General features: G+C 39.2%; 1 protein-coding gene and 1 long non-coding RNA gene across 3 annotated transcripts in view; one reads left to right on the top strand and one right to left on the bottom strand.

Annotated features, from left to right (window-relative positions):
• The window catches only part of LOC141568284 (uncharacterized), a 44,398-nt gene extending 43,915 nt beyond the window's left edge, over positions 1-483 (bottom strand). Inside the window, exon 1 of the long non-coding RNA XR_012491403.1 lies at positions 366-483. This is a non-coding gene — a long non-coding RNA (uncharacterized LOC141568284). The remainder of the gene's footprint in view (positions 1-365) is intronic.
• Positions 1-22,862, top strand: part of SPTLC3 (serine palmitoyltransferase long chain base subunit 3) — a 155,151-nt gene that overhangs the window by 99,989 nt on the left and 32,300 nt on the right. For both annotated transcript variants that reach the window (XM_019713394.2, XM_074318042.1), the window contains exons 8-9: positions 1,467-1,686; positions 9,560-9,686. In XM_019713394.2, the coding sequence (XP_019568953.2) occupies positions 1,467-1,686; positions 9,560-9,686 (347 nt within the window). The remainder of the gene's footprint in view (positions 1-1,466; positions 1,687-9,559; positions 9,687-22,862) is intronic.

Consider the following 22,862-nt stretch of genomic DNA (forward strand, 5'->3'; position numbering starts at 1 on the left):
TCAAAAGTTCTTTTAAATTCATTGAGTTCCAGAGGTGCCATGTAAATATAGATTATAATTTTACTTATTTATTTACTTCATATTTTTATCTTTGCTGGAGAACTTGAAGTGTTTTTGCAATTTACAATGCCATGAAAAATTAAGCACTTAGGGCTAAAACAAAACAGTTTATCTATAGCAGTATTTCTCTAAATATTGTCCCCAACCAAAAGTATGGGCACCTCCTGTGAGCTCGGTAGAAATGCACATTCTCAGCCCATCCCAGACCCACTAAATTAGAAAATCTGGGAGGGGAGTACAGCAATCTGTGCTTTAATAAACCATTCAGGGAATTCTGATGATCCCTCGATATTGAGAACTATTACCTTAAAGGAACAGAAAGAGGGGCACCATCAGATGCCTCAAATAAACCTTGACTTCCAGTGAGTACAGCAGTCCCCCACCTTGTCTTGGTTTCTTCGCTTTCTGCCAGTTCAATTACCTTCAGTCGAATACAGTCTGAAAATATTAAATGGAAAATTCCAGAAATAAACAATTCATAAGTTTTAAATTGTGCACCATTCTGAGTAGCATGATGAAATCTCATGCTGTCCCTCTCCATCCCATCCAGGATGTGAATACACTCCCCATCTGTTAGTCACTTAGTAACCATCTTAGTTATTAGATCAGTTATCAGAGGAGGGGAGAGAATATTCACCTAACTTTTATTACAGTATATTGTTATCATTGTTCTATTTTATTATTAGTTATTATTGTTAAACTATTACTGTGCTAATTTATAAATTAAATTTATCATAGATACATATGTATATATAGGAAAAACCATAGCATATATAGGGTTCGGTACTATCCTCAGTTTTGGGCATCCACTGGGGGTCTCGGAATGTATCTCCCGAGGATAAGAGTATGACTAAACAAGAGATACTAAGGGCTTTCTATTGTACCTTAATTAATACTATTGTCCTAAATAAAGTTAGTTTGTGTGTTTTTATTTCCTTCTTTTAATCTTTGGCAATTTAAGCACTGAGTTTACATCAGACAGAACTGGCCAAATAGACAGTGGCAGGCTAATAAAGATAGATCACCATAGAGCAATTTAATTAAAACTAGCAAAATACCTCAAATCAATAATATTCCATCTAGTTACACTAGTCAGCTTTACAAATAAATTGATCAACAATGCCATGAGCTAATTGTTTACTTGGGAATTAGCTATAACACAAAGTACTTAAATCCACTGAATGTAAATTATTTTTTTCACGTAAAATAGTGCCAGATTAGCCTTATAAGATTGAGAGGATTGCCTCAGCCAAATAAAATATGCCTTAAAAAGAAAGGACTGGCACGTCCCTGTCATCCCAGAATGATGTCAGGAAAAGCTGTCTGAAAAGAATTGAAAGGGAGACTGACAGAGAGCTTCCCAGGCGCATACACACTAGTGATGAGCATTTCTCCTTATGCCTTAGCATGGAAGGTTCCATCGTGCATCTGCCCCAGATCGTGGCTCTAAAGAAGAAATACAAGGCTTACCTCTACATAGATGAAGCTCACAGTATTGGGTCCGTGGGTCCAACAGGCCGGGGTGTAGTGGAATTCTTTGGAATGGACCCTCGAGATGTCGAAGTGCTGATGGGCACATTCACCAAAAGCTTTGGAGCCTCAGGAGGTTACATAGCTGGAAGGAAGGTAAGAGGGGGACTCCTGGTGCCTATTTAAAACCTGACTGCTCTGGGTATGTAATCGGCAGGGCTTCCCTGGACTCCATGAGAGCTTCAGTTCAGTTTACCACACCTCAACTGATCACTGCAGCCTCAGTGGGTTCACAGCTAAGTAGAACCCCTAACATTAAGGAGCTCACCCTCTGACAGTGCAGAGAAGCCAATGAAGAGTAATCACAATATATAATAATAGGACGGTAACACTGGCAATGTACACAGGCAAAGATTTAGTGCAAAGAGAGAATTGATTAAGTTTGCAGGGCAGTATGGAAGGAGTCTTAGAATGAATGTCCGCCTTGTAGACAAATGATGGGGGGATTACATTTCTGTATCCCAAATCACAGAAACAATAAGGGGATATTACAGAACTGTAAGTAATTTGGGTTTTGTAACATGAAAACACAAAGCAGGTAATAGCAACAGTGGGCCAAAACCCGATAGGATGGGGGTGGACACTGTGCTACAAGTCGTGGGTTTTAAGAGTTTTAATTAAAATAGTAGTAGCAAAATCAAAAATGTCCTTTTAAGGGATTTTCTCTGCAAAATGATTCTCTTCCACAATTTTGGATAAGCCATAGGTCAAATCTTATCATCCTCTATTACCTTATCTATATGCCTTAGTAATCATGATTTGATGAGATTAGATTGTTAAGTGAGTGTTATCTCTGTCAGTCTAGTGCCAATATCACCAAGGGGGTTGCCAATATAAACCAATAAATGTTGACAAGAGATTTAGAAGAAGAGGGAAGTAGAAAAAGAAAATGAAATATGGAAACCTAGGTTTAAGGAATAAAGGCGACAATGGCCTGCTCCATTATATTACAGTTTTATGCAAATCTCGCTAGCTATCTCATAGAAACCTACACCTGTCCCTAAGAGCCTGCATGACAGTGCTGTTGCCTCTGCCTAGGAGGGCACAGCAGGCCCCAAACCAGTGCAGTGCCTGCAGGTGGCATCAACAGCTTACCTAAAATTCCCAATTGCTTACTCATTGTGACCAGCAGGAACCAGAGTTCAGACTCCTGGTAAACCAGTTAGACAAATCAGGAAGTACAGCCAAAAACAGTCTGGTTATTGAAAGCCTGGGATTTAAAACAACAGACTTCATTGTGGCCACTTGCCCTGCCATGAAATGCAAAAATGTTTCAAATGTTCAGAGTTTTCAGTGGTCTTTACCCGTCAATAGGCACTACTTTCTTCCCAGCTCAAAGCATTGTTTTTCATCCTGTGGGAATTAGCTGGGTATGCTAAAAACAAAGGTAATGCCCAGGATCCTACAAAATTCAGCTAAATCTGGTTAAAATTTTTAATGTTCCTTGACTGTCAAAGCAGTGGGATCAGAGTCTCAGATGTAGAGGCTTCCTTCTCCAGGCTACAGTGCTTTGTGTGCTTGTGGTTTGGTGATTACTTTAGCAGCAGTGCTGCGCTACAAAAATTTTAACCAAGCGTAACTCTGTTTCCTGAACCAAAGGCACCTGAATAAACTGAAGCAAGCGGATCCTTGAAATATTGTCAGATTTGGTAGATGTCACATTTTTCTCCTTAGAGTTCCTTCATTTGATATTCACTTTAAACAAAAGTTCGTGACTAACCCAAAGTAAGGATCAGTTCACAGTTTTCTCTTATTCTCCATCCTGAAGTCAGTTAGACTATTTTAAGTGTGTTCACTCTTGTCTATGTAAATTCTGTTCATTTGGGGTAAATACTGAGCAATTGTGAAAATTATTATTATTTACATTAATTAGGATACAGAAAAAGTATGCAGATCTGTTCATTTTCTTACTCTTTAAAATACTCATTCTGACAGAATTGTACACCTGAAATCTATGGAATTTTACTAACAATTGTCACCCCAATAGATTAAAAAAATAAATAAATACTCATTCTGTGCATATTTGGATCCAGAGGGATGCATCATTCCTCCACCTCCTGCTCCGTCCCCCTCCTCCTTCCCATTCCCTCTTCTCCCTCATGTTACCCTGCAGTTTCTGAACTTACCACTAGATGGCAGCAAGAATAAGAGAGTGTTTGGCAGAGATCCACTTACCAATACAGAGACCTTCTGCCCTGAAATGGCAAAATGCAAAACCTAGAAAACATAGGGCAGTTTTCAAGACATGGAGGGTGAGTAGATTAGAGGCCACTTGAGAAAGTGTCTGTATGTTTCATTCCCTGATGATTTAAAAATCAGTCAGATACACACCTGTGAAATGGTTTGTGTGAGCCTGTAATAAATCCAGGTAAACTGTGGTTTCCTTGCTGCCTAATGAGTAAATGGAACTTTTGTATCTGCTCCTCTGGACTTTTAATGCTAATTCTAAATTATGTGCAATTTCAATTTAAATCACAGTTTTTGTTCTCCCAGACTGAATAATTTTGGGAAGAATTTTCACTTTAAGTTTGTTTTAAACTGATAGAGCATAGGATTGGATACGTGCTGAAGATTTGTGTTTGAAAAAAATCATTCCATTTATCTATTTAAAAAATTAGAGTACAGTTTTTAGGGTTTCATCATATTTTTTCCTGGATATTTTGCAGTATATATGTCAATTTGGGGGGGGGGGCATTGCAAAATATTCAGGATTCTAAACCAATGGGTACAAAAGCAACAAAATTAACTATAAAAAATGTTAACGTGCACACACTGGGATTTTACGTTTGTCTGAAACTCTAATAATTTTAATTTCACTATGCTCATGGGATTCATAGTACATCTTGAAATTTTAAAATAATTACTTGGGTCCAAAAATCTAGAAAAAGATAAAACTGACTGGCTCTTACCTCTCTTTTTAAATACAATGTTAGGGTTAGTCATAGAGGGACTATATTCCCAATAACAGTTTCTAGAAGGCTCTAGAAATCTTTCTCAAGTTGGTCAGGGTCAGAAATACATACATTAGCAACCAGATGAATCACGTAAGAAAAAAATATTTGTAAACAATCAAATGGAGAACACAATTGGTTTGGTGCTAAGATATTCCCACAGAGAGGAGAGATTTTTGTCTTGATCTCAGTCTTTCTGTCACAAAATGCCCTACAAATTCTTCTCTGCTTATTGGAGTTCACTGCCCTGGACTCCATCTTCTCTCCTCACCTCAGCGAAACAGCTAAAACAGTCTCTCAAGAGTCGATTATGCTATTTTCTCTCCTTAGTTTGGAGATGCTATAGACGATATGTTAACAACCCAACTTGCAACATTCTCTCCTTTTAAGATTTTTGAGGTGAAATGTCAGGTAATTACTTCTCTCCACCTGTCAGAGCTCCATGCCATGAATGGCTTCTTTAAAGAATTCCTGAACTGATGAGACTAGGTTTCTTATTTTTATTTTTTTATTTTTATTGATCCAGTTACTGAGGAGATGGGTCAATAGGTTTTTCTCAAGCATGGATCCTGAGTCCTCTTGCGTGCCTGCTGCTAACCACTGGCTTTCACAGCCTCCACAGGCTGACCAGAGCTTTGCAAAAGAATGAAGCACAGGTAGCCCTCATGATTGATAGTCTGCAGGGCTGGAATTCTGTAGAAGGGAAGTGGGGCAGGGCAGCCAAGTTTGGGGCGAGCATTAGCTCCAGAAGTTTGTGTGTCAGACAAAGGCAGGCCCCTCACAGAAGCCAGCTCTGCCCTGTGTGCTCAGCCCTGGCTGTATTTAACAGCCCTTTGAAGTAAATGGGGGTCATGGAATGAATGCCAAGATGTTTATTCTAAGTGTCTCCTGTCTGATTTTCTCAGAAAAGCCACCCTTGTCCTTGAACTCCAGGCCTATGGGTAGAGAAAATAATCAGGAGTTTGAACTTACAAATGGACTTGGAAACCTCGGTCTGAGGAGACCTCTAACCCATCCTGAAGGAAGACACAACCCAGACTCCCCTTGCAAAAGACCAAAGCCAACTCTTAATTCATGGCTCATGGTGCCCAATGGGGGAATGCTAGGAGGGAATAAAAAACCAAGAAACAAGGCTCTCCTTGATGCTCTGCAGAAGTTACTCAAAGAACCCCATTTTCTGAACCACACAAGCAAATTAGCCCCTGTCCATACATTCAGACTCTGATAGAAAGCGGACTTAGTCTAAAAGAAATAAAATTATGGGCAAGATATGCTTAATGTTAAACAAAAATGATATTGCACTGATGAGGCATTTATTCAAACTAAGAATGCACGTGATCTTGGCTTTATGAAATTTCTCCATTTGGGAAAGAAAACTGGGAGTAGAGTCATTGAGAAATGCCCTTTAGGGATCAAAGCCAGCTTTGCTTTGTTTCTTTGTCTGACCTTTGTCAGCAATGCCCCAAGACTAAGACAATATTACTACATTTGTTTCTAAGAATACAGCTTAGTATTCCCCTAACATACCTGAGGGACCGTCACCATCCTTCTCCAATCCCTAAAATACCCCTGTTCTCCATTAGACCATCAGCATTTACCAGACCCCTGCTAAGTACCCACCACTATGGATTTTCAGAGAAGTATATAACTCTGTTTCTGGTTCTCAAGGAGGTTGCAGTCTCTTTGGAGAAATAAGGTTAATAGACATAAAACATGTGAGACAGATGCGATTCAATCTGTGGTTTAGTACTATAAACACTTGAGTATATAAGGAATTCTCCCCTCTTCCCCTCAAACAAAGGAGCAATCTCTTTGGATTAGGAAAAATACCACAGAGTTAAGTAGACGTGAAGGTGGTCTGTATCCTCCTGGTCCCCCACTCCTGGTCTGGAGACATAATGTAGTGTGGTGCTAAGGGTGTGGACCCTAGAGCCAGACTGTTTGGGTCCAAATCCCTGTTATTCAACCACTTTTTGGTTGGATATTTTTGTGATCCTTTCTGTGACTCAGTAATCCCATCTATAAAATGGAGATAAAAATAGTACCTACCTCATAGGGTTATTGTGAAGCTAAAATGAGTTAACATATGTAAAGTTTTTTAAATGGAGCCTCGAGGAGCCAATGAATTTCAGCTATAGATGTATCAATGACTATATCAGCTATGTTATCTCTTCAGATAACATGTCATCAAGTCTGGGTACTCCTTTTTATTAAATGCCTCTTTTCTTTTCACTCCTAACATTAGCATTCCAATAAAGATGGAGGAAGTGCTGAGCTGAAAATTTCTGGCTTGATGTCTGAGTCTACCCATGTGTTGTTACATAACCTTAGAACATTAGCCTCTACAAAATGAGAGAGTTAGAATAAAAACACTCCATGGAGTTTTCATATTTTGAGCCCCTTGTCCCACCCAGTTCTAAGAACCTCTGATTTGGCAATTCATTAATAATAATTGCCAACAGTATCATGTATTCACTATGTACCAGTCACTCTTCTAAGCACCATATATGTATTAACTCATTTAATCCTCATAATGACTCTGAGGTAAGTGTTGGCATTATCTCATTTTTCAAAGAAGAAAAGTAGGGAACTGAGAGGTTTAGTAACTTGCCCATGGTCATATATAAGTAAATGGCAGAGCCAGGGTTTAAACCCAAGCAATCAGGTTCCAGAGCCTGTCCCATAACTCTGAAGGAGAAAACCGCTCATCAACTTTCTTGAAAACACCTTCATTCTTTGCTGATTAAGACGCCGTCTTCATTCCTAATTTTGGCACATGTCCATGCCTCTCCCCTGCTCTGCATTTAACCAAATCTACCCATCCTTCAAGCCCAGGTTACCTCCCTGAAATAGCCCTTTCCTGACTCAGGTCTACATGAGACCCCATCATTCCATCTCCTGCACCCCTCCTACTATCTCCAAGTTGGCTTTCTTAGCATCCTCTTGGGAGGCACTAGCTCTCAACAAAGAAAACCTCTGCCACTGCTCAAAGAGGAGCGCTGAACATAAAGCTGTGAAGGACAGCCCAGCTTCAGTTACTCTGGAAAAAGCCTGCCTCTCTCTTTGACCCCCCTCCCTGCCATCCTCGAAAGTGCACTTCCCTAATACTGTGTGGCCAATGCTTTACATTAGGCATCGTCGTGCACATACTCTTCAACTATGGCAAAAACCCATCCAACCATTTTTTTAGATTCACTAAACAAAAGAATAGACAGAAATTGAATATTAATTTCAATATAAGTGGATAATAGCTGCCAAAGACCAGGATTTCTATCCTTCTCCTTTTCTTGGAACACCATATCCAGAACATAGCCTGGAACAAGCCTTTGTACAGACTTGGTAGAAGGAAAGATGGGCTCAAGGATAAAGGTGGTGGTAGTGGGGGGTGGCACAGGGAGAAAAAAGAGAAAGGAAAAAAAGGAAGGAGGGAGGAAAGAAAGAAAGAAAGAAAGAAAGAAATAGAAACATAGAGAAAAAAATTTAAGTGGAGATTTTGAAATTAAAAGGAGGGAGGGAATCAATAGAAAGAATGGGAAATGAAAGGAAGAAACAAACAAACAGAAAAGGAATGAAGAGAGTGAAATGAAGGAGAACAGGGAGAAAGGAAGTCAGGGAAGAAGGATGCATGAGAGAGGGGATTTCAAGTGAAGGACACACTGAAGGACGCAGGAAGGACAGAATGGAGCCACTGGTTCCACACATGGGCCAGGTAGAGGCATCATGTCACCAACAGAGTTGTGAGGCAGGCCACTCACTTTACTGAGGAAGATGAGCTATGAATGTTTAAAATGCTAGTGAACAACCATGCCACCTACACCCCAAGAGAGATAGAAAAGTGAAGGGCAGAGCACAATCCCAGACTCAGAGGTAGAAATGGATGTGACCAATGAAACGGGGTTAGGAAGAGATGACCCTGCTCAAAGCAAAGCTCCTCCCAGTGCACCCACGAGAGGAAATAATCGGAGAAGATGCCTAAGTGGAATTCTAAGCTGTCTTGTTATCCTAGAAGAAAAGGTGGATGATTTTGTACAGACCCCACTGGTAGCACAGATAGCCATCATCAGTTCATTAGCTTTTCTGCAGAACACCCTGAAGGTCCGAGGCCATGAGCCAGTACAGGTGGGCAGATAGATGATCTTCCTAGCTGGGGCTGAACGCCTCCAGATACCAGCTCTGAGGCCTTCCTGACTGTGGCATTAGGTTACTGGAGCGTCTTTGGGCTCTCAGCAGTCTCACCTGGGACCTTACATTTGGCCTCAGGAGTCAGGGATGCAGGTGGAGAGTAATTCCTATCACTAAAGACGAGCGTTCTGTAGTGGGTCAGCACTCCAAATAGTGTGGCACAAAAATTCCAGTAGTTCCCAATTGCCCAAGGCATAACCAGAGTTTATCTGGTCTACACTCTGGTTTACTTTCCTACCTCTCCCTCTAACACTCCATCCCCCCACCCACGTTTTCTTTTGCTCTATGTTTGTCTTCATTCTTAAAGACTTAATCAACGTCACTTCCTCACTGGAACCTTCCCTATCAACTCTAGCTAACAATACCTCCTCTGCAGTCGTGAAGCCCTGTTGCATGTACTAGTTTGCATGTCTTGTTACTTTTTCTACCATTACTTTTCCATGGACACAATTTAGTGTAATATGCTCCAGGGCAAGAACCACATCCTGTATTCTTTGGACACTTCTAAGTCCAAATACTCCTAATACTAAGCCAGTACTCATACTAAGTACTCATCAAATGTTTGGGAAATCATTTTTCCTTTATACATCTGGTTTGGCCTTACAGAACTGAACTCCAAACTTGCAGCCTTTACTATATAGCTTCTAAGTTTTTGAGGGAAACACTATGAAGAGGGTTAGAAAAAAATTAGTTTGGTGATGCCCATTGAAAAATGGACCACATTCAAGAATCAAATGTCCTGGGCCATGATGGATGGGACTGGGATAAGATGTGATTCTCACCACCAACACTGAGATTTATTTTCCTTCTTTTTGTATTTCCCTCCTTTATTAAAGGACCTTGTGGATTATTTGAGGGTTCACTCACATAGTGCTGCTTATGCTACATCCATGAGCCCCCCAATAGCAGAGCAAATCATCAGATCAATGAAATTCATCATGGGACTGGATGGGACCACGCAAGGTAAGAGTGTCTGCAGTGAGCACAGCTCCATGAACTTTTTTCCCAGATCTCTCTTCGTCTCCTTCTAACCCATCAATTTCCCCCTTCTCAAATATGCACCTTTGACTTAACCCAATTTATAAATCAAATCATGTGTACATAAATAGTACCTAATATAACTGCTGTCAGCATACATAAAAAGGAATGCTTTTTGAAAGTAAAGGAAACTTTCCAATTCACCTCTTAAGGTGATCAGCAAATTTGGATAATTTTGTGTAATTAGTTGTGTTAAAATGAAGTAAACAGTGGTGTGTGTTTGCCTGTGATTGCTTGGGGCTGTCACTTGTGTCTCCCTGAGAACAAACTAGTCAATTTAATATTCGTTTTTCATCTATCCACCCACTACTTTGTTTGTTTGTTTACTTACTTACTTACTTACTTACTTACTTACTTACTTACTTACATACTTACTTAATGGGAGAAGAAATCCACCACTGACCTTACCATTTGGGGATATATGGACAAAACGCACACAATGGTAACTACCAGCCATTTCTTTGATGTTGTGTCACCACAGCCATGGTATGCTACTTTGCTCAATCCAAATCAGCTTAATCTTCTTTTTGAAAAATTGCTTTATCAAGGAGTCTTGAAACTCTCCTAACTTTCAGATATTGTTTGTAGAGCTTCTACTACATATCTCAGTGCACATCCAGTGATGAATAAGGCAGTTCTTGCTGCCAGACAGTCTAGTGAGTGCAAATTATCCTTGCCCCTGAGCTAAACAATCCATGTGCCCCACCTCTCCTCCCAGCGGATGTGAAGCCATACAGTGTTTAGTGCAAACTTACAAGCCTAATACTTCAATAGAAGTCTGAAGAGTCCATCATTGTTCAGTTTTATTGAAGCAACAGAATATTCACATACAAATTTTACCAAGAATCCTACTATAGAAACCAGATTAGAACAGAGCTGGTCTGGTTGAAGTAGTATCTCCATCTATCTCCAAACTGGTAGCCCCTGAGACCCTGGTAGTGAGCTCTAGTGCTCCCCAAGTCACTGCTTTGAAAACCCCCAAGACAGACCTTTTTCACTATAGCAGGAAAATGGCTTACAGGGTGATTTTGTTCCTCTGTGTAAAAAGCAACGATTTATCTCTAAGGTCCCTTCCAGCCTTGTCTTTTGGGTTTTATGATTCTGTGACCTATTGAATGGATTGCATGAAAATGAAATGAAAATCAAATCTAGTGAAGCTGCGTGGTACAGTGGTTTAAGGGCATAGACTGAAAGCATCTTCTTGGATTTGACTCCTGGTATACTACTTACTTGCTATGTGGCCTTTGGTAAGTGATTTAACTTGTCTGTTTAACCTGGAGCAAGTTACTTCTGTGTGCTTCAGTTGCTCTGGCTATAAAATGAAGAAAATAATATTGGTGAGTTAAGGTTTTTATAAGAATTAGACAAATTAAAACATATAAAATACTTATTTTGTCTGAAAACAAGTATATAGTAAGCATCATATAACTGCTTGCTATGCTATTTGCTGTGATTTCTGAGGTGTTCAAGATGTATTTGGACCATGTCTCAGGGCTGCTGTAGAAATGATTCTTATGATGGAAGTGAGGTAAGACTAAATATCTTCCGTGGTCCTGGATTAGTCAGGATAAGTCAAATTATGCCACCATAACAAATAAACCTTGAAAATCTCAGTGGTTTAACAGAACTAAGGTTTATTTCTTGTTTGTACCATGTCTAATACAAATCAGACAACTCTCTGCACACTTTCCCTCCATGGTGGCAGTGACTTAAGCTGCTGCTAACTTGAGGCTTGCCCATCTCAGAATATGGCTTCCATAGTCACCATGGTAAAGAGAAAAAGAGCATCTGCCTAGAAGTGACACGTATCACATTGCTTACAGTCCTTTGACCAAAGCTAGTCACATGGCTGCACTCAAATGTGGGGGTGTAGTAAATTAAGGGGTATGAATATGATGTGGATAAGCAGATGTCTTTCAATCTTTTAAAACTGAAACTAGACATAGAGCTGTATTTACACATGAGCTGTCAGTTTGTGTGGGGGGAAAAAACTGGTCTAGAACAACTGGTATCTCATGAAACCATGAAAATCATCTTCTTGAACTTCATGCATTTCTTCATGGAAAACAAAAATTTGAGATTTAAGCTAAAATGTAGCTAAATAAATTTACCCTAGATGAATTGTCTTACAATGACCAGAATTATCATTTTGTCTTACTTTAGAGAAGAATAACTAGGTAAAAGTTTTTCTGAAAATTAGCCAATATCTAAATAAGGATTACTAATTTCTTAAACCCTGCAGTAGATACGTTGTCTGAATCAGATGATTTACAGGTACCCACCTTGACAATCATTTCCTTCTTTCCTTCCTCTGGATTGCTTTACCATTTCATCCCAGACAGAACTCACTCTGTGTATCTGATCACAGTGAAGATCTGCAGAAAAGTTATATTAAAGATGTGATCATTTCTCCTTTGATAGACATCTATCATCAATTTTTCTTCCAATGGGGTGGGAGATATTTCCCTTAGTTCTTCCTCTGAGCCTTACAATTAACAATTATTTGGTTTTATTTGTCACCTCCTAGTTACAGTTTCTCACTTCACTCCTCTTGCTATCTTAAGAGAGGAAGTAAACAAATAAATAAATAACAGAAGGCTATGTGGGCAGTCTGGTTTCTTAGAGTCAGTATAGGAGAATCAGGGAGAAAGAGAAGACAGTTTCTTTTCAAAGGAATGAACAAAGGAAAGTAGAAGACAAGAAAATTGACAGAATCATCAGCCAAGTTTCAGATGGTTCTGCCTGACACATCTCTTGAAGAATTCAAAGGCACACACAGAGTGATCGTGCTGGCCTCATTTGCTACAATACCTGCTTTAAATAAAATGAACAGGACAGGTTGGGAATATTGTGTTAACTCACCCTGCTCTGCTGACATAGACCAACTCTCAGGGTAAAGTTGCCCAAAGCTCAAAGGGATGCACTATGTCATGCTAGAGCTGCCTTACAGGATCTGAGAATGAGGGCCCGGTTCTGAGCTTTTGTCCTCAGCCCACCCCACTGCTACTGTGATTGGAGCGTTTTAAGGCTTTGTTTTGGGTTGAGTTAGGGGAGCAGTTGGCCAGATCTCTTCCTTGATGAATGTCTTCACTTTAATCTGCAATGCAAAGTCACACGCTTCAAAGAAAGGCAAGTACAGGAATATGGTCAGTGTTCTTTGAAGCCAAGGTTCAAAGATGCAATAACAGTCCCAGTGAAATGACAGTGTTTATGCACAAACAGCCACCTTCACTCTGCAGCCAGGCTGCTCATGGGGTTAATGCTCGCAGGCTGAGGGGCTGCAGGCCTGCCACGCATGCATTCCATGTGCACCAAGGCCCTTTTCATCTCCAGGCCTGTCACTCCGTGCAACACAATGAACCCAAAGTGGAGATTTGGTTTCTCCATCCTAATGGATATTGGGTGGTCCATCAGCCAAACCAATGCTGTAAGCCCCTTAAGGGCTAGAAATGTGTCTTGAATTAATTTGGTGTTCCTCTGAGTGTCAAAGCCAGTGCTCAGCTTAATAAATATGCCATGACTCAACTTCCATCTCACCAGCCTATTCGATTTCAGTGTCAGTGTTTATGCTAAACAAGATCGAGGGGATGTTTATCTCATAGGACTGGGAACTGGGTATCAGCTCCATACAAGTTGTGGCGGCTGAGAGGATCCCTCAGTGATTGGGAGCCCTCAGTGATTGACATTACTTTTAAGGAGGTCCAGAAAAATTACAGCTCAGTCATTTTCTTCATCTAGATAGACATGGCACAAGCAGACACAGGAGGGTGTGCCCCAAATCACACCAACAGCTGCCCTAAATAAAACATTTTCAACAGTTGTCTTATTATTCATTTAAATTTTTGATGCATATTTTTTGAGTAATTGGTCAACATTCTTTTTGAACTCCCAATCTTGGCCCTGCCTCCCTACCCTCCTTTTCCCCAACTCTGAGTAACCTTTCCCTTCTCAGAGACAATAGAGATTGTATCGTGTGGGGGATTAAGGGTATGTGGTCTGCAGCCAGACTGCACAGGTCCCAGTCCCTGGCCCACCATTTGCTCCATGGCTGGTAAGGTGCTTTAGTAGTCAGTTCATCATTGTAAATTGAGATTATAGGGAGGATTCAGTGATGTAATATAGATAATGAACTTGGCATAGCATGATGCTTGATGCATAGTATTAATAAACAATAAAAGTTGCTACTATTATTTTTAACTCATCTAGTTTCTTTCCTTCCTTCTCCAAATTTGCCAATAGTTTTGACCCATCCTGAAATTCTCCTCTCTCTCAGATCTTAGAATTATTCCATCAGCATGTCCTGCAGCAGTTCCTTTGACATATATCCAGAATCTGGTCACTTCTCACCATCTCCACCCCTCGCTCTATCAGGTCTCACCTGGATTATTGGAGTAGTCTCCTGAATAACCTCCCCATTTCTGCTCTTGCTTTTTTATGACTCATTCTCCATACATAAGCCAAAATTATTTTTTTAATGTAACTTAGACAATATCACTCCATACTCAGGACTTTTCATTGCCTCCCATATTGCTCAGTGTAAAGTCCACACTGCTGCCTTCAAGGCTTCTCATGATGGTCTTCCATTTCTCCAGCACTCTTTCTCTTCTTGGTCCACTCCAAGCAGATGGCATCTTGGCTTTCCCTAGAATGCAGCGAACAGATCCTGTAGAAGGGCCTTTATACTTGCTAGTCTCTGCAGAATAGCATTTCTGACAAATATCCGCATGATCCACTCCCTCACTTCCCTAGCTTCTTTGCTCAGAATCAGCCTCATTAGGGAAGCAGCCCTATCCTAAATTTTATACTCCCCTGGTCCCTTGAATTCTCCTCACCTTGCTTTAGTCTTCATAGCATGTACAAGTGCCTGACAAATTACATAATTTGTCAGGCACTTGTACATGCTATGAAGAGAAAATAATTATATATATATATATATATATATATATATATATATATATATAATCATAATTATATGCATAATATGTATAATTATAATATATACACATATATAATTATTTTCTCTTTTCCCTCACTAGGATGTAAACTCTAGGAAAACAAGCATTTTGTCTATTTTATCCATTAGGCTGAGAACAGTGCCTGGCAATTATAGATGCTGAACAAATATTTGTTGAAAGCTGCAATCCTTCTCTATTTCACTCTTAACTCAGCAAATAAACGACTTATCTCCTTCACATTTCTGTGCTTGATTCTCTCCCTTTCCACCTAAAGGCACTGGCCCCTTTTCTCAACCATGAACTTATTCATTTCATTTAACGTAAAAAGCCTTCTTTACCCCTTGTTCCTCTTCAAATAGCCATGAAGCCTCATCTTTTCCATTGCTGCAAATCCTCATGAAAGAATGGGCTATTCCGCCCTCTTTTCCCTCCACCTCCCCACTCAGTGTTTAGCACCTTTGGCCTGTCATCTGCCCATTTCCATGGACTCTGCTCCCTCAAAGGTCACCCCTGCCCATCTACCCTACTGGCACTTCTCCAGCTGGATTTGACTGACCCCTCAACCTCATTCTCTCTCTTTGAAAATTAAGTCTTCCCTTAGTTGTAGAGATACTTTTCTGTTTTTTGGGTATTTTTCTGTCTGGTCTTCCTCTTGTTTTCTCTCTTCCCTACCTGCATTTACCAGAATTTCCTCCTCTGTTCTCTTTTTATTTCCCTCTGCACAATATACCCCCCATTTCCTGTCCTTTATATAGAAACATGTTTCTCAAGAGAGTATACATCAGAGTCATCTGGAGGGATGATGAAAACAGATTTCTGACCCTACCCCAGAGCCTCTGATTCAGAAATGCTTGTTGCAGTTCTTATAAGCTCCCAAATGATGCTGATGCTGCTGGTCCAGGAACCACACTTTGAGAACCACTGCTGTAGAAGGACCTCATAACCAGCCTCTCCCTCCCATCAGCACCAAAGGATTAGGGATTTTTTTAAGGATAGAAACCATCATTATATCACCAGCAGTCAGCTTAGTACCTGTCACATAGGCCTCCAATACATATTTTCAAGTCGAATTAAAAATATTCTAAGCCCCAATTGTGCATTTGCCATGATTCAGATGCTGATAATATATCTGTGCAGGGCCATCGTTCCATCAGAAGGCCCCAGCAGAATCTGTGAAATCTTAATATCAGCTACCTTAGCAACTGAACTTGTTCACTGAGATTGCCTCTTCCTTGGAATTCTTGCCTATGTCCATGTCTAGGTTTGTCCATTACATTTATATGCTAATTATAATGCCATTGATGTCTAGAAAAGTTGCCCACCTGTCCCCAGTCATCACTTTGGGGAGAAAATGACCACAAATCATTGTGCTGCAGTGGTTCTCAAAGTGTGGTCCCTGCACCGGCAGCAGCAGCCTTACCTGGGAGCTAACGAGAACTGCAACAAACATTCCTGAGTCAGAAGCTCTGAGGGTTCTGTCTAGCAGAAAAGCAGGAGGAAGAACAGACAAACATTTAAAAAAAAAAAAAAAAAAAACAGAAAAGAAAAGCATGAGACACATTTTGATCTACTTCTTTAAACACCTCTGATTCCTCAGCCCTGTTCACTCAGTTACTGCAAGCACCTCGCCTGTTCCTCCCCAGTGCCTGTGACCACTTTGATATCAGGAATAACAAAGAGATTTACACCCTCATGAAGTACTGTGGTTCACAACAGGCTCCCCCTTAAACCTGTGCTGTCATATAACCTTTTGAAGTACGCACAGTCATTAAGAATTCATGGTCACAACGTTGATTATATTATTTGATGTGATAAGAGGCATCTTGCAGAAATACTGCCATTTCTCTAATAACTCATGTCTTAGGATGGACAGGGTACTATCCATAATAATTAAATTCTTTATCTCTTCAGTGTACCTTCAACAGGTGGAATCCATTTTGGGAGAAAAGAGATCCCCAAAGGGCCACACTGAGTTTAAATTATGACAAATCAAGTTTCAGTTAAAACAAATTATGAGAAAGTATTTCATATTCATACCTTGGAAAGAACGGCTTTTCCTATAAGCACGTGGGATCTGAATGACTTCACACTGTAATTATCACCCTCCTGTTGGCTACTCATTTTGCTGCTGTCATGGTTACAATTATATAACATGGTGTTGAAATGGTATTGGGACTTTTCTCAGAAAAGATGGTCTGCTCAACTCAATGCTGCTATTGAATGTCAGCTATGAAGACTCTTGTTACACTTTCAATTTCATATTCCTCAATCATCTTAGATATTATTAATTAAACTTAGATATTATCCAGATAATTACCTCAATTCTCAACTTTCAATCTGAAGAAAAAGCGTAATAAGCCTTTCAGAGTATGGAAACCCAGGTTTTGGTGAACATTAGAAAGAAGGCCAATAAAAGAAGGATGAGAAAACTGAGTCTGAAAATTAGAACTAAGTACCCCCAGCCATTGTACCAATACAAAGAATTCTTCCTCAAGCCAAGTTTCCTTTGTCCGTTAGAAAATTAAAAATGTGATTGGCCCAAGATCTAAGGAGGAAGTATTAAATAGACACACTTCCCAACAGAGGCCCTCCTCACACTAAATCTTTCTGAGCTTTTATTTCTTGCTGACTTGAGAAGTATTCAAAACATTCCATCTGTGAAGTTGCTGTTACCTCAGCCCTAGAACTCTGTTTGCAAATCACATGCTGCCTTTGGCAGGTTTCCGTAATGAAGGCTCTCAGCTAATGGAATTGTTTTGTTCTTTTTGCCTCTGAGTATCGGCTTCTGGGAGGAAGATTCTCCATTTCTGAACTGGGGAGGGGATGTCTTTTAAATCCACATTTGGTTATATTATGATGTTACTATTTGATGGCATCATTGCTTGTTCTGAAAGTAAAACTGAGTATTCTGTCCCTTACGGCAAAACCCCTGGTTCTATTCACTGAGAACATCCGAGGGGCTAAAGATGACTGTGGTTTCCATACAAAAAGGAACAAGCAATGGAAAAGTGGGCATGCATTCTGTTACTTGAAGAAGTTCAGATTATGTTCAAAAACACAGATAAGTCAAAAACTTTCATTGACAAAATTTTACTTAATCCCACAGAAGAAAGAATGTCTCTACAAAATCAAAGAGTTGGGGCCTTCTCTGATTTTCCAGTGGCTTACTGCCTTCCCTCATTTTTGACCCCTTGACCACTGCACAGACCTTCCTTGCTCCTGACCCCAGACACAAATGCCCTTGTGCATTCTATCACTCGAGTTCATCCTTCAGAACAGGCCCAGACTCAAACTTGGGGCTCAGATGATATCTAAACTTGAACAGCATGGAATGGGAGTTCATGCTGTAGTGACCCTCTTAGCTCTTGTCACCCCCTCCCTTGTGGCTTACTCTATCTACTCCCTTATTCTGCATCATTTTTCTTCATAGCACTTATCACCACCTAAAATTATGTACTTGTCTCCTTGGTTATTGTCTGTCTCTCACAGGAGAATACAAGTGCCATGAGGGCAGAGACTGTCCTCAACCTCAAGCGGTATATGTTGACTGAATGAATGACCTCATTCTATGTAAGCTCTGGCCATATCCCATCAAGTACTCACAAGGCATTATTGGTACTTGGTATTTGCATGCTCTTGGTATTTCCTCTATCTGGAAGGCCCTTAGTTCTCCCCACTCCTCACTACACCTCTTTCTCTTCTGAGCCCCTGTTCAGCCTTCTAAGCCCTGTTTCAATGGCTGCAGTCAGAAAATAATTCTTTCCTTCTCAGTTCCATGCAACTTTTGCTCCTATTATGTTAGTTACACACCCTTAACTCTAGCCCTCCAAATAGGTACTGATTAATTGTGCCTGAAGAATCAATTATGTGGATGAATGAATACTGAATGTCCTGATTTCCTGGACAAAGCTTCAAATTTAATCATCAACTATAAACAATTACAATATCATTTCTTTAAAGGTTACCTATAGAATTATTTTGGTTCAAATACTGGAGTTATATGATCACTTCCTTGGTGGGTATATACATAGGCCAAAATCTGGAGTTATTTTTCTATTCCTTCGATAAATGAATGGTTTTACACCATTACATATACTAAAGCTTTGTCTACACACCATCTAATATAGAAATGAGTAAGCTGGATAACTCAAGCCAATGATGCTCAAATAGCAGAAGTAAAAATGGAGTTTTTCCTTTAATTATCCAAGCAGTTAACTGAATCCCCCACGTAAGGTTTCCTACGGAGACACCATCCAAAGCTCAAAAGTACATTTGACTTTTTTATACAGAGTAATCAGCAAAGACTGGGCACCAGCTATTCCCCTCTGTCCAAGTTGAAGTATATTTCTAAAATAGAGGAGAGTATGTTCGTACTTAAGTAAGCAAAATGGCATTTCCACGGAGTATGCTGGAGGAGCTTCCTTCCCTCCTCTTCCCCACCTTATGAGGATTTGCACATAGGCTCTTTTTCAATCAAGAAACTTCATGTTTTCATGACATTACTTGGCAACAAGTAATGAGAGGTTGACAAACTAAAATTCCCACAGAAAAAGTTGAGTTTTCCTTTACGTCATACAACCAATGAAAATTAGAAGGGCATAGGATTTTGAATACTTAAAAGGTTTTCATGGTATCTTTATTTTTTTAATTTAAGCTTATTGCAGTGACAATTATTAGTAAAGTTACATAAATTTTAGGTGTACAATTCTGTAATACATCAACTATACATCACATTGTGTGTTCATCATCCAGAGTCAGTTCTCTTTCCATCACCATATATTTGATCCCATTACCCTCATCTACCACCTCCCTCCCCCCTTGACCTCTGGTAACTAAACCATTGCCTGTGTCTGTGAGTTTTTGTTTCTTCATTTGTTTGTCTTGTTCTTTTCTTGTTTTCAGTTTTATATACCACATATCGGTGAAATCATATGTTTCTCTACTTTTTCTGACTGACTTATTTTGCTTAGCATTATGATCTCAAGATCCATCCATGTGGTCTCAGATGGTATTACTTCACCTTTTCCTATGACAGAATAGTATTCCATTGTGTATACATACCACAACTTCTTTATCCATTCATCTATCAAAGGACACTTTGTTTCCATGTCTTGGCCACCGTAAACAAAGCTGCAATGAACACTGGAGCACATATGTCTTTATGGATAAATGTTTTCAGATTTTTTGGGTAGATAGCCAGGAGAGGCATTTCTGGGTCATATGGTTATTCTATTCGTAATTTTTTGAGGAACCTCCACACTGCCTTCCATAGCGGCTGCACCAATCTGCATTCCCACCAATAGTGTATGAGGGTTCCTTTTTCTCCACAGCCTCTCCAACACTTGTTACTATTTGTCTTGTTGATGATAGCCATGCTAGCTGGTGTGAGGTGATATCTTATTGTGGTTTTTATTTGCATTTCTCTGGTGATTAGTGATGTTGAGCATTTTTTCATATGTCTATTGGCCATTTGTATGTCCTCTTTAGAGAAATGTCTCTTCAGGTCCTCTGCTCATTTTTTAATTGGATTGTTTGTTTTGTTGTTGTTGAGTTGTATGAGTTCCTTATATATTTTGGACATTAGCTTCTTATTGGAGGGATTGTTTGCAAAAATCTTCTCCGATTTTGTTGGTTGCCTCTTTATTTTGTCGATGGTTTTGTTATGCACAAGCTTTTTAGTTTGATATAGTCCCATTCATTTATTTTAGCTTTTACTTCCCTTGCCTTTGGAGTCAAATTCAAACAATACTCTTTGAACCCAAGACCCATAAGTTTAGTACCTATGTTTTCTTCTATGCAGTTTATTGTTTCAGGTTTTATGTTTATGTCTTTGATCCATTTTGAATTAATTTTGCTACATGGTGACAGACAGCAGTCTAGTTTCATTCTTTTGCACATGGCTTTCCAATTCTCCCAGCACCATTTATTGAGGAGGCTGTCTTTTTTCCATTGTATGTTTTTGGCTTCTTTGTCACAAATTATCTGTCCATATTTATGTGGGTTTATTTCTGGGTTCTCAGTTCTATTCCATTGGTCTGTGTGTCTGTTTTTCTGCCAATACCATGCTGTTTGATTATTGTTGCCTTGAGTACAAGCTGATATCAGAGAATGTGATACCTCCAGCATTGCTCTTTTTTCTTAGGATTGCTTTGGCTATGGGGTCTTTTATGGTTCCATACAAATCTGATGATTTCTTATTCTATTTCTTTAAAAAATGCCATTGAAATTTTGATGGGGATTGAATTAAATCTGTATATTGCTTTGGGTAATATGGCCATTTTAATTATGTTGATTCTTCCAATCCATGAATACAGAATGCCTTTCCGTTTCTTTGTATCTTCAATTTCTTTTAAAAATGTCTTATACTTCTCAGAATATAAGTCTTTCACATCCTTGGTTAAGTTTATTCATAGATATGCTATTCTTTTTGTTGCAATTGCAAAAGGAATTTTGGGGGTTTTTTATTTCTTTTTCTGAGATTTCATTGTTAGTACATAGGAATGCAATGGACTTTAGTACATTGATTTTGTGGCGGCAACTTTACTGTATTCTTTTATTGTTTCTAATAACTTTTTGGTGGAGTCTTTAGGGTTTTCTATATATAGCATCATGTCATCTGCAAAAAGTGACAATTTAACTTTCTTATTCCCAATTCAGATGCAGTTTTTCTTCTTCCTTTCTCTTCCCTAATGCTCTGGCTAAGACTTCCAATACTATGTTGAAAAGCAGAGGTGATAGGGGACAGCCCTGTCATGTTCCTGAATGTAGAGCAAAGGGCTTCAGTTTTTCACTGATAATTATGATAGTAGCTGAGGTTCGTCATATATGATCTTTATTATGTTGAAGTGTTTTCCTTCTGTATCCATTTTATTAAGTGTTTTAATCATAAATCGATGTTATATCTTGTCAAATGCTTTTTCAGCATTTATTGATATAATCATATGATTTTGGCCCTTATCTTGTTTATGTGGTGTATCATATTGATTGATTTGCATATGTTGAACCATTGTTCTGCCCCTGAGATGAACCCCACTTGGTTGTGATGTATAATCTCTTTAATGCATTATTGCATTCGATTTCCCAGAATTTTGCTTAGGATTTTTGCATTTGTATTCATCACAGGTATTTATCTGTAATTTTCTTTTTTTGCGTTATCCTTACCAGGTTTTGGTATCAGGGTAATGTTGGCTGCATAAAATGAGTTAGGGAGTACTGTCTCTTCTTCAATTTTTTGGAACAGTTTGACTACGACAAGTATTAGATCCTCGTTGAAGGTTTGGTAGAATTCACTAGTGAAGCCATCTGGTCCCAGACTTTTGCTTTGGGGAAGGTTTTGGATGACTGATTCAGTTTCCTTCCTTCTATATCAGTCTATTTAGGTTTTCCAATTGTTCATGATTCACCCTAGGAAGGCTATATGTTTCTAAGAACTTGTCCATCTCTTCTAGGTTATTGAATTTGGTGGCATAATCCTTCATAGTATTCTTGGATGATCCTTTCTATTTCTGTGGCATTAGTGACAACTTCCCCTCTTTCATTTCTGATTTTATTAGTGATTTTATTATTCTGATTTATTAGTGTCTTTTCTCTTTTTATCTTAGTGAGTCTAGCCAAGTGTTTGTCAATTTTATTAATCTTTTCAAAGAACCAGCTCTATGTCGCATTAATTTTTCTATTGTCTTTTGTTCTCTATTTCATTTAGTTCTGCTCTAATTTTTATTATGTCTGTCCTTCTGCTGACTTTGGGTTTCATTTGTTCTTCTTTTTCTAGTTCTTCAAGGTGTAACGTGAGGTTGTTTATCTGGGATAGGACTGTAATGATATAAATTTCCCTCTTAAAACTGCTTTAGCTGCATCCCAAAAATTTTGGCAGGATGTATTTTCATTCTTATTTGTTTCTATGTATCTTTTGATGTCTCCTCTTATTTCTTCTTTGACCCAGTTGTTCTTTAAAAGTATGTTGTTTAATCTCCACATATTTGTGGGTTTTTTCCTGCTTTCTTTTTGCAGTTGATATCCAATTTCAAAGCCTTATGATGAGAGAATATGCTTGGGATGATTTTAATCTTCTTAAATTTGCTGAGGCTAGTTTTATGTCTCAATATATGGTCTATCCTTGAGAATGTTTCATATGCACTAGAAAAGA

This window comes from Rhinolophus sinicus, linkage group LG13, assembly GCF_036562045.2.
Source record: "Rhinolophus sinicus isolate RSC01 linkage group LG13, ASM3656204v1, whole genome shotgun sequence".
NCBI lineage: Eukaryota > Metazoa > Chordata > Mammalia > Chiroptera > Rhinolophidae > Rhinolophus > Rhinolophus sinicus.